The sequence below is a fragment of the Vanellus vanellus genome (genome assembly GCF_965231255.1).
Source record: "Vanellus vanellus genome assembly, chromosome: 2".
Classification (NCBI taxonomy): Eukaryota; Metazoa; Chordata; class Aves; order Charadriiformes; family Charadriidae; genus Vanellus; species Vanellus vanellus.
In genome coordinates this window covers 3215064-3227167 of record NC_138906.1, presented here as the reverse complement: position 1 = coordinate 3227167, position 12104 = coordinate 3215064, and the positions used below count along the sequence as shown (strand labels likewise).

General features: G+C 44.7%; 1 protein-coding gene across 1 annotated transcript in view; it reads left to right on the top strand.

Annotated features, from left to right (window-relative positions):
* WNT9A (Wnt family member 9A) overlaps positions 1 to 8297 on the top strand; it is a gene marked incomplete at both ends in the record, with an annotated part of 57027 nt that extends 48730 nt beyond the window's left edge. The window contains one exon of the mRNA XM_082499616.1: positions 7824 to 8297. Within this exon, the coding sequence (XP_082355742.1) occupies positions 7824 to 8297 (474 nt within the window). The remainder of the gene's footprint in view (positions 1 to 7823) is intronic.
* Positions 8298 to 12104: the final 3807 nt, after the last annotated feature.

Here is a 12104-nt window from a genome sequence, read left to right as displayed (position 1 = left end):
ATCCCGTCTCATACGGTTCCTCCTAGCAAAGACGATTCCAGTCAAACTCCAGAGTTTGTCAAACAGGCAAGCTTAAATGCCAATCCCTCTGTTTTTCTGCACCCTCAAAAGATGCAATAATTGTTCTTTTTGGTGAGAAAAATCCGTATGAGCTTACTAATGCAGTTGGTGCGTTGGAAAAAAAAATAGAGACAAAACGTATCCTTTAGGTGATTTCTTTAGGGGGTGAGTTTGCAGCAAGAAGTCTAGCATCACGCTTTTGCCGAGGTGCAAATCAAACCCAGCAAATACCAGCCGCCCTGAGACGAGCTCTTGACTTTGTATGCGCAGATCAGTTTGCAGGGCCACCACTAGTATTAATTGCTCCAGGTTATGACAGGTAGGAATGCATAAGCATGCTCTCTGGATTTTTCCCCTTCTTCTTTCAGGCCCAGATTGGCTAAGCCGAAGTTTTTCTAAGGCTTGGAAATCAACACTCTGGAAAAAAAAAATTGCTCGCTGCGTCTCATAAGTAATTGCAGTTAGTTGTTAGAGTGGAGCTTTTTTAGCGTGTGAAGCACACTAAGAATACTGAAGGGGGGGAAGAAATACTTTTAAAGTTCTCAATTTAAAGTAGGGTTATGCTATTCTACGTTTAAATATTGGTGTTAACGCGTATTTCGCTAAAATATGAGTGTTCCTATTTTTAAAGGATGGGTAGTGGAAAGGGAAAACTGTTCTGAATAAAGAACAGGCTCAGAAGAAGGGCTTCTTTTAACAATGTAGAAGAAAAAAGGGGAGGGAAGGGCAAAGAAAGAAAACTCCTAACAACCTGTGAGACCGTTATTGTTCAACCAATGGCAATGGCCAGTGTCAAGGGACAAGTCTGGTCTCTGGTTGTTTGGGCACTGTGAAGAAATAGGGACCATGGCTGCTGTCCAAATAAACACGAGTACTTGAGTGAATAATTAAGCCTATTTAAATTGGAGGAGGATATGCATATAGAGGGTGGAAGAGATTTGATTTGTAAAGAAGCATCCCAGAGCCCTTTCTGAAGCAAGACTAGGGCGAGGACAGGCTTTTCCCTGGATGAGCTGACTCGAAGGGAGGTTCATCTGCTCCCTCCTCTCCCCCAAACCATAGCGAATGGTTTGAAGCCTTGGAGCCGCAGACCAGCCATGACGACAGCGGAGCTATAACCGAGGAATTCCCACGGCTGCACGTCCGCTTCGGACTGCTGCTGCCCAGACAAGAGTTGTCTGAAAACCACCGCCAGAGCCCCGTGACCCAGCTGGGAATGAATGGGAATCTGTCCTCGGCGTTTCGGCTAAAACACTGAGAAATTGTGCGTTGCAGCATGTCTGAGACTGATCATTACGGGGGCACTTAGTCTGAGCTTCGTAGCAAACCATTGTTGTGAGGAAGGATTACATGTTGCATAGCAATGCTCTGCTGTGATCCCTTTTCCCTATGGCTCTTGTAAAGCCATTTGGGCAGGCGGTCCTGCAGCGCTATCTAATTTCCTCTTAGCAGCGAGCACCAATAAAGACGGTTCAGTCTTGCTCTATCATAATTGTTTTCCTCGCTGTGCCTTTGTCAGTATTTGGTATTCTCACGGCAAGAGCGATGGGGGTTTGCGTTCCTGACGCAAACTAATTTGCTCAAAGAGCTTCATTTTCCTCCCAAACTGCTCTCCTGTTTTTGAGACTACAAGACTGGGTGGTTTTTCAGAGGAGAGTGGGAGGACACAATTTTGATGAGTGCTGCTATCCCTGACCCACTGGTTGTCTTCGTTTGACTTCGCTTTCATGGTAGAAGCTCTCTACGGCATATAACACAAGGATTCAAATGCGTATGTGTGTTGTTACTCCTGAGTTACTACAGCTCTGCTGATGTATGGTGCCCATGGTGTTTTAGGCGATAGGGAGCACGAAGTGTGTTGGGCTTTGGATTTAAGCTAATACGTTTTGCTGCACATCTGTGGCAAGATGGAAGCATGCACGTGGTGACTTACCATGGCGTAGATGAAATATGATTACTCAGTAAGCGGTGATGGAGTGTGCGTTGAAGAGAGGTTCAAGGCTACATAGGATGGAGGCAGATCAGGCTCTGAACTGTGCGATGTGCCTTGAAAAGAAAATAGGAGCTACCTATGGCTCTTGAAATTATAAGCTTGTGTTAAAGTCTTATTCTGCCTCGTGTACCCTAGACTTTTTTGGCAATAAAACCTAAGTTATTCTATCCTGGAAGTCCCTCTGGGTTTGAAAGCATGATCTAGATGTTTACCCATTTGTCCCAGGGTCCAGCCAGGAAAGGTTTTTCCAACACTGCTCGGAGCAACCTGCTGACTTGGATAAGTCTTACTCTGCTTCCTGGAGGAATGAGGTGGATTTAAGTGTCTCTGACAGGAGCCTGCAACAAGAGGAGGAAGCTGGGGAGCGAGACGGGAAACAGAAGGGCTTTGCCAAGGCTCATTTTGGCTCGTGGGTGGTTAGGGGCCTGTAGGCAGCAGTTCTCCATCACGCATCACCTTGAGTAGCTGCATCGTGACTGACAGCAGCAGGGGAGGCTGGCCGGGGAAGAAACTTTTCTAGGATTTTCACTATAGCTGCCTCGTAACATTCTTGAGCCCTTCTCGGCCCTTCAAGGAGAAGGTTTATGGGGCGGTTGGGATGCACCACACTGGCACAGTGGCCATATGAAAATCCACATGCTGGATTTCATGAACTGGTGCATTCATGAGAATGAGGACAATCAAAACCTTTTATGCTTTGGTCCACCGGTGCACGACATCTATGCTGTCCCAGCCACTGACTGACAAGAAGCTACAAGTGGGTCAGGAAAAAAACAGACTGTGGTTCATTAGGGACTTTGTCTGTTTAAGCACAGACAAGGAGAGTAGGATTCATCTACCTAAATTTACTCATTAGTACACTTTAAAAGACCTCTGTGGCTCCTGGAGGGTCCACCAGTGATGAAGTGCTGTGTTTTACAGTATTTTTACATGTTTTTTTCAAATGATGCTAGATGCTGATATTTAGACATCTGAATTCTGCCCAGAGGGTGGGATTCTGCTCACAGGTTAAGACACATAAACTGAGGTGCCTCCATGTGAGCCGGGTCCCCAGGCTCTTCTTGGTGAGTGGGGATGTGGTCAGCACAGTTGGTGGAGCCTGGAGAGCTGTTCAACTGAGCACGTGCAGGTGTCTGCTTCACTGCAGGATCGCCTGCCTGCTTTGGCTCCACTGAGTCAGATGTGAGTTTCGAGGTGTTTCTCAAATGTAAACATTTAAACTCAAAAGTCTGCCTCAGTGAGGTCAGCCCTGGCTGGATAGTGCGATTCAGGTGCCTAAACCTACATGTCTATTCCTGACTGAAGGTCTGCTGCCTTCTGCTGCCATCTGCTAGCTGCCAATCCATCAGGCTCTGGATTTCCAGCACGTGTTGTGCCATATCTACCAGCCCCATGTGGATGCCTTGGATGTACTGCACCTGCAGTGTCAACTCTTGAGCTCTGGAGAGGCAGCTCCTGATGAGAACGGCCCTGTGTCCAGGTTCCTTTCCTGCATTTCACGACCATGCCTTGTTCAACCATCTCTAAATCCAGCCAAGCCTGTGCACAGGAGCGTGTCTACCAGCCGAGCCAATTCCTGATGGTTTCTTGCTTTCCCATCTCCTGTACAATGGTGGTCGTCTCCTTTTCCAGGTGGAGCATATGCGAATGGGTTGGGGGAGGTGGAAGTGTTGAGAAAAGCCCGGACTGATGAATGACTGCAGTGTGCAGGCCTTCTGCAAGCATCTCAGCAATTTTGCCCAGTTTGCTGATGGTCTGGGCGTGAAATCAGGTATAGGAGCTTTGTTTCACATGAACTCAGCTCTCACTTCTGGAGACAACCAGTGAAATGTGACTTTACATGAGGGACAGTATGGGTGAGGGTGGTTTTGTTGGTTTTTGTTCTTTTTTTTTTTTTTTCTTGGTGTTGAAATGTGTTCTGTACGTTCTTGTCTAACATTGTGGGATTTCTTGCAGAGTTGGCTAGACGCTTTGGCACGCAAAGCGTGACAGCCCCTAACCAAGCCGGTCCAGCTGAGTACTATAAGCAGTAACACATCTCTCTCTGTAACCCGTCACTTGTTTGAATGCTACTGTGTATTATTGGATTGCATTTGAAAAGGTCTTGGCTGTCGCAGGAATGAAGTGTGACCATTGGCCGGGCTTTGCTGAAGGCCGTATTATGCGTAGTGTCTTTCTAAAAATGTCTCCGTAATATCAGGATTGGGCCAGACCCCAATTCTGAGTCCATGACCTATTGCACATTTGCACATGGTGCTCAGCAGGACTCATGCAGCCAAATAATTAAGGACCGGATGGTCAGGAAATGGACTGGAGCCAGTCCTCTGCTGTCATGAGGCCACAATGTAGGCAGATGCCATAATGGGCAGAGGGGGGAGATTGTTGTTTTTCTTTTTCAGATGCCATGGATGCCCAAAGGAAGGGCACTTTCGGTAGTACCTTGACAGGAGGCGGCCCTATAAAACAAACGCTGTTCTAACTTGCTATTTTAAGGGGTGGTGATACCTTATCCATTTAAAGCCAAAATGTAATCTATTTTGGGGGAAGGGGTGGGGAGGGAGAACTAGAACTATGAATATCTGTTTATAATCTGTGGACAAAATGCAGCTTATCTGCGACTGTCCAAATAACGTGTCTGCTCTCTTGTTGCCCACGGAGGAGTTGCAGGTGTAAACCTATCTCTGGAGAAGGTTGGGGAGAATATTCAGATGTCATTTATAAGGCAATGGATATGTTGGATTTTGTGCCATGAAGCATCTTTATTGCAGTCTGATTCAAAAAGGATGGGATCCTTTGTTTATCATTGGTCAATTTATGGGTATGGGGTCCTTTACAGCACCCGGGGGGCTGTTACCACCTTTGTCTCTCTCCGAGATGAATAACCGTTGACCCTCTTTGCTTTCTTCTCTTCCCTTCCCCATTCTGCTGCTTCTTCCCATGCTGCTTTTTCCGTTGGAAATAACCTTGTCTTTCTATTCCCTCCATCTCGTGTGTGAACACTGGTTCCTCTGGCTCTGCTCTTCCTTCTGCATTTACACATTGTGGTGGTCTGAAGAGACCCATTCCCATGCAAGCTATCCCCGAGCAAGATCTGGACATCTTGCTACGTGGAGACTGACTTTCTTTTGCTTTGGGAATAAATCAAACATACGCATTTCCTTTCTGATATCTTGAACAAGTTATTTCCCTCCTTCAGGGATCTGAGAGATGAGTCTTATTTCTCATTATGACACCCACTGCAAGTGTGTGAATTTTAAAATAAGAAAAAATAATGAAGTAGTTAAGAAATTATTTGAAACCAAGCCTTGCCCTTGACAGTTGTAGTCCAGAGGTGTAAGCAGGCATAAAGTTTAACATGAGAGTCCTGGTGTGGAGGGAACAGAATCCACTTCCGTTTCCAAGGACTTAAATGCCTTCCCCTTCTTTTCCACATTGAGTTTGAAGACTCTGGTCATAAGTGCTCTCCTTTTTTTTTTTTATTTATTTTGTTTTGTTTTTTGTGGAGAGAATAAAATATACATTTCCACCCTTGTTGAAAATACCTTATAGAAGGTTCTGCCAGTACATTATGGAAGTTATGCCAACCTGGAACATGAACCTTGTAGCCTGTTCCTCCTTGGATGGTGGCTTGTGTAGACATTTGGGCACAGCAGCCCCTGAATGCCTGTGTGATGCCATTTACCTTTATCCCCTCACCAAAAGCCCTACACAGCATTGAGCTGAGTGGCTTTCCCACTCTTGGATCAGGCTCTTTGTAAACACTTGTGGCCTAGCTCTATGTCTTGCCTGGTCAAACCTCAGGACCTGCTCACCCCGAGGTGCTGGTGGAGCATCAAGGCAGCATCAAGTTGAAGTTCTTCATCCTGACATGGAGCAGCTGCTGTTTGCTCATGATGGGACAGATAGTTCAGCCTTTAGTGGAGGTGGTCTATTTCCATGGCCGGAACTGAAAAGTCCCCTTATGTTCCTGCGGAGTGAACTGCTCCACATCTTCTCTCTGGTTGAAAAATGAAGACCGCTCCCCTAGTCCTCCCTGCAGCCACCAGCCCTGTTGTAGTCCCCAGGGGTCACTGCCTGATGGGCTGAGGGCTGAACCTGCTGGGATGGACATTTCTTACTGCGGTGTCAACCCAAATTTCATGTTTTTCCCCTTGAAACCTTCTGTGTGAGAAGCCAGTCTTCCAAGCTGCCTGCAACTGCTGCCACAGGCAGAGTCAATCCTGGGGGCTGCATTAAAGCACCTGGAATTACTGAGCTCTTCAAGCAGGGGTCTGTTTTCCATTTCTTCACATCTTAATTTTTCAGAGAAAGGGAAGGCACAGAGGAGACTGCGGCAGCCTTGGGTTTCACCCGGCATGCAAACGTGCTTCATTGAATGCGTGTTTGGCCAGCATGTGATGGAGTGCCTTGTTTTTAAAAGCACGTGCGGGCTTCATTGCGAGCAGAAAAAAAATGGCAGGTCCTCTTGAACGTGCGACCGCACTCCAGAATAGGGTCCTGAAGACAAGTTGGAGAGGCGGAAGCTACCTGAGCGCTTTTGGAGCTGCTGGTTTTGGTGGTGGCAATTCAAGCTGTTGTTCTCAAGGGCTTCTATATATTTTTTGTATATATATATATATATATCATAGAATCATAGAATGGTTTAGGTTGGAAAGGACCTTGAAGATCATCAAGTTCCAACCCTCCTGCCATAGGCAAGGACACCTCCCACTAGACCAAGTTGCCCAAGCCCCATCCAGCCTGGCCTTGAACACCTCCAGGGATGGGGCCTCAACAACCTCTCTGGGCAACCTGTTCCAGTGCCTCACCACCCTCAAAGCGAAAAACTTCTTCCTAATGTTTAATCTAAACCTGCCCTCTCCCAGTTTGAAGCCATTCCCCCTCATCCTATCGCTACATGCCCCAGTAAAAAGTCCTTCCCCAGCTCTCCTGTAGGCCCCCTTTAGGGACTGGAAGGCCGCAATAAGATCTCCCCGGAGCCTTCTCTTCTCCAGGCTGAACAGCCCCAGCTCTTTCAGCCTCTCCTCATAGGAGAGGTGCTCCAGCCCCCATATATTTATGAAGGTTTTTCCTCAGTCACAAAGCGAACTGGGGAGGATGTTATGCTTAGGTACTGTTTCCTACTGGTGCAAACCGCACAGCTTACCCGTGTGTCCACTGACCCTGTGCTGCTAATTGGGAGCTACGTGAGTTTAAGGTGGTATCCTGTGTGTGATGGTGTGGAGAAGGTTCCTACTGTCTGTGTTCATGTTCTGGAGCATGTGCCAACCCACCTGTGTGTTTGTGTGTGTTACAGCAGTGCTCTCCCTCTTCACTAAACTAACTCCTTCCACTTTTATTACATCTTACCGCTTTGTTTTTATTAAAATAGATAAAATAGGTTAAAGTCTGTATTAATCTCTTAGTTGTATCAGAGCTTCAGACCTCTGTCTACGTAGATGAGTGCCGGTATTGTACAGCCTTTGTACGCTTTACTAGGATCATTGACTAGCCAATAAAGCAATATTCTGGCAGGTAAATGTCATATTCTTGGACCCTTCTAAATAACAGGGACCCTTCTAAAACAAGTATTTCCTGCAGTGTGTGTTTTCTGTCCTCTTCCAATGGAGAAGAGGCTGTCAACTGTATTGTCATCAACTTTGTGTTCCAGGAGTGTCTTCCAGCAAAAGTTTGGGTTGTTGTTTTTCTTTTTTTTTTTTTTTTTCCTTTCTCTCTGTCTTGATTTTTTCCCCCATAACTGATTTTCTTTTGGGGCCGTGTGTGTCTGCAGGTCATCAAAGCTGGAGTGGAGACAACTTGTAAATGCCACGGCGTGTCTGGATCCTGTACTGTCCGAACGTGCTGGAGGCAGCTCTCTCCATTCCATGAAATAGGGAAGCAGCTGAAGCAGAAGTACGAGACATCACTCAAAGTGGGCAGCACTACCAACGAGGCCACGGGAGAAGGAGACATCTCCCCACCCAAGAAGTCCATCCCTGGTCACAGTGATCAAATCCCAAGGACTACGGATCTTGTCTACATTGACGATTCCCCAAGCTTCTGTATGATGAGTAGATACTCGCCTGGGACTTCAGGAAGGAAATGTTACAAAGACAAGAACTGTGACAGCATCTGCTGCGGGCGAGGGCACAATACGCAGAGCCGGGTGGTCACCCGTCCATGCCAATGCCAGGTCCGTTGGTGCTGCTATGTGGAATGCAAGCAATGCACCCAGAGAGAAGAGGTTTACACCTGCAAAGACTGATGACTCTTCTGCTTGATGGCAACCCTCGGTGACAGGCGATGGCGATATATGAGAACTACATATGGAGACAAACAGGGTTTGATTGACCTTCTGGGATCTGAAAGCTATGTTGAGACATAAGCACTTTGTAGGGTACAGGTGACCCAGCTGTGTTGCTGTTTTGTTTTTGTTTTGTTTTGTTTTCCTGTAGACTGAATTTTAATGAGGTCCAACCATGTGGAAATAAGTGCCTGTCACACTGGGGTTAGACACCAGTTGACCTTCACCTTAGTCGTCTACGCAGTTTGACAGATCATTTATCCTTGGAACATCTTGATCGTTTCACCAATCCTCCATGAACTCCTGGGCTAATATATTCTTTTTGGCATAAATAATCTATACTACTTTATTCCTGAAGCTTACCCAACTGCTTAGAAAGCTAAGCAGATACGAAAGAAAGATCCTTCTGCTTTGAATGCAATGGTACGGGAAGTGCTCAATTTTTTTCCCCTTCTAAAACTGGGGAGAAGCATGTAGGGTAAGCAGGAACAGCCCTGGTGGTTCCACTAGTGGAGATTCTGCACATTGAGCAAACAAGGCTCTGACAAAGAGACCCACTGGGAGGGTAAGCTTTTTACCGACGGTTCCGTATCCGCATGCTTTGATCACCAAATACAGCTCCAAAAATGTTGGGTCCACCATGTTGCAGACAGAAGTATATCCAAGAAAGAGGTTGGGAAGACAGTAGAAAACCAAATGTGCCTGTCCCCTTCAGTCCAATCATGTGTTCTTTTTTTGAAACAATTTCTTCAAATGCAGTTTCTTTAGCACTATTGCTGTCTTAATTTTTTTTTTTTTTTAAAACCACTAGATACTTTTTTTGTTTATTTTCACTTTGTGCACGATTTATTTTTCGCTCCTCTTCCCACCTCTTGTTGATCGAATTCACCCTGTGGTAACTGCTTCAGAAATCTAAACTGGAACTTTTTAGTCTTATACCAGCTGAATTTGGACGTGTGTTTCTGAGTAGGATGAGAGAAATTTGAGTGCATCTTGGAACGCAGTGCTGTCTTGCATTGTATAGCAGCCGTTTTGGACTGGATCAGACCTCTGGAGGAGTTGACTTTTCATTTACTAGGTCATCATTCCATTTACTCTAAACCATGGCAGTGGTACATGACACAAGCTGTATGTAAACCCTTATGACCTTAAGGTTGTTGTTTTTTTTTTTTTTTTTTAACCACTAGATCGAGAGCTGTATTTTAAAAATACAACTTCTAAATGGTAACCAACTATTGGATTTGGAACAACCAATTGATGCAGAGACAAACTATCAAGTGGCCAGAGCAGCCAGAAATTGACTGCAGAGGTAAATCGCTCTGACGCTGTGAAATAAATGACAACTTTCAGCATTTCTTTTTTCCTTTGAAGAGGATACTTACAATCCAGGACTTGATGCGGCAATATCCTTCGGTCACGTGAAAGTGGATTGGAAGCAGCCAGTGAATGCCTCAACGAAGCTTTCTAAGGAAACACGGGAGAGCTGAGGGCATTTTGTTTTATTTTTCGTATAAATTTTTAATTGTCCAGTAGTAGCAATTTCCACCTATTTTATATAAGCCGTTGATCTGGTTTTCAGAAGAGAAAGCTGGCTGGAGTTTTCCAAGCAGTAGTAGATGTTAGCCAAGCAAAAAGAGAGCAGTTTTCCAAGATGAACTATTATTTTTTCTTTTCTTTTCTTTTATTTTCTTTCTTTTTTTTCTCTTTTTTTAATTCCCCCCCAAAATAGTAGCCACTAATATTTAAGCTGTTCATGTGCATCTACTGGGAGGAGAAAAGATATATATATTTTTTTTTTTTCTTGGTAACAAATACCTGCAGTCCAGCCTGGCTCGTTGGCATCAAATCTCGAGGTGGGGGCATGAGGCGGGATGGGATATTACTGTTAATAGCACTATGGTCCTGCAAAGTGAAGCGCACTGTCTCTTCTTTTGATGTTTGCTTATTTGCTGTACAATTCAGGAGGTTGGGGTAGTGCTGGAGAAGGAGGAACCCACAGACGGATTTTGGTTTGTCCCTTCCACCGCGGCAAATGCGCGGTGGTGCGTTCGACGCGGAAGGTTTGCAGGAAGGTCTCGCGGCTTCTGGGAGATGCACCGCTTTGAAAGTCACCCACGAGCAGTTTATCTAATGGTTTAAAAAATAAACTGACTAGAAACCTATTATTCAGTGTGTGCGTGTGTGTATATATATACACACATGCTGACACGTAAATATATATATAAATATTGAACGAACATTTATTTATTGTAAAGCCCTTCAGAAGGACCTTCTTATGGTTTCAATGTGGTATTATGTTAAATTCTCTTTCTCCCTCTGTCCCTCTCTCTCTCTCTCACACATATGTGCAAACTCACTGTTACATTTTTGTGTGTGTGCTAGAATAGCTCTTCCCCTCCGAAGTAAGGCCGGATCCAAACCTGCTCAAAACATGAGGATTTTTGGGTCTGGATTACTATTTCTGGCTCCATTCTTTTTAAAAAATATTGTTTCTTAATTAAAGAATGGGCTGCAATTTATGTGCATTATTATTATTATTATTATTAATTATTATTATTATTGTTGTATTTAAACCGTGGGCCTCATTTTCCTTCTTTTCACTGGTGTCTCTGTCTCCGTTGACCTCGCTGGAGTAACTCCACATTGCACTGGTGTGAGAGGAGAATGAGTCCCTAGATGCAGAAGAGAGGGCAGCGCTGGCATGGGTACCATTGCAGAGAAAACGCCTGGGTGGGACGGGGATAGCGTAGCCCGGTGTGTTTGGCAGTGGAGGGGAGAGAGAGATGGGTGGGCAATAAGGCAGACTGTCAAAGCTTGACTGGAAGAAAGAGGCAAAGAGTGAATGAACTACTGAGTGAAAGAGCTCTTCTGTGTATTATAACTCACGCACTGAAGCCTGGATGCTTTCTGTAAGTATTTAAAAAAAAAAAAAACAAAAAACCAAACAAAAAAAAAAAAAAACACACACCACAAAAAACAAATTGTATTTATGTTAATGTGGATATATTACTTGCCTGTTATATATTGTAAATAGCAAGGTTTATTCTCCTGTGGTTAAAAAAAAAAATTATAAATAACTAAATAGTAGCGAGGCACATGTGTTAAATGTATAGGCAGTGTATAAAATATACTAACACTCTGAAATCAGGAGAACTTGTCTTCTTGGCCTTTTGACCTAGGGTGGTAAAACATATGTGGGTTATTTTTCTTCTCCCCCTCCCACCGCGTTGTGTGTCTTTTGGGTTGGGGGTGTTTAGTTCCAGTGTTTTCTGATGTTTGCCTTATCTTTGAAGAAAGAATGGGGGGAAAAGCCTCGTTTTGGAAAAATCCGGTGGAGCTTGAGTAGGATGAAACAAGTAGCAGCTGGTATAAAAGATGTCCAACCCTCTCAAAACCCTCTCAAGTGCTTGACCTGGGTTTTCTGCTGGTGATAGATGTAAGTTGGAACTGAATTAACCCATGGAGCAGGAGCTTCTGCTTCTGCTACTCATACACAAGTTCAGAGAACCTGAAATAAGTGACCCTGAAGTCCTCTATAAAACATTGGGTAGTACAACCCTTTTTGTTCCAGCTCTATGAAATTGGATTTTTCCAGAGAGGCTAATTCTACCGCCGCACCATTGGATCTTCAGTGCAATTCAATGAAATTGCTCGTTTTTGTAAAACTACTACAAGAGTGGATTTGGATCCCTGAATCTTTCATGGTGTCATTTCATATATATGGAAAAAAAAAAAAAGTGCAAAGCAACTTTCCCCCTTTTTCTTACC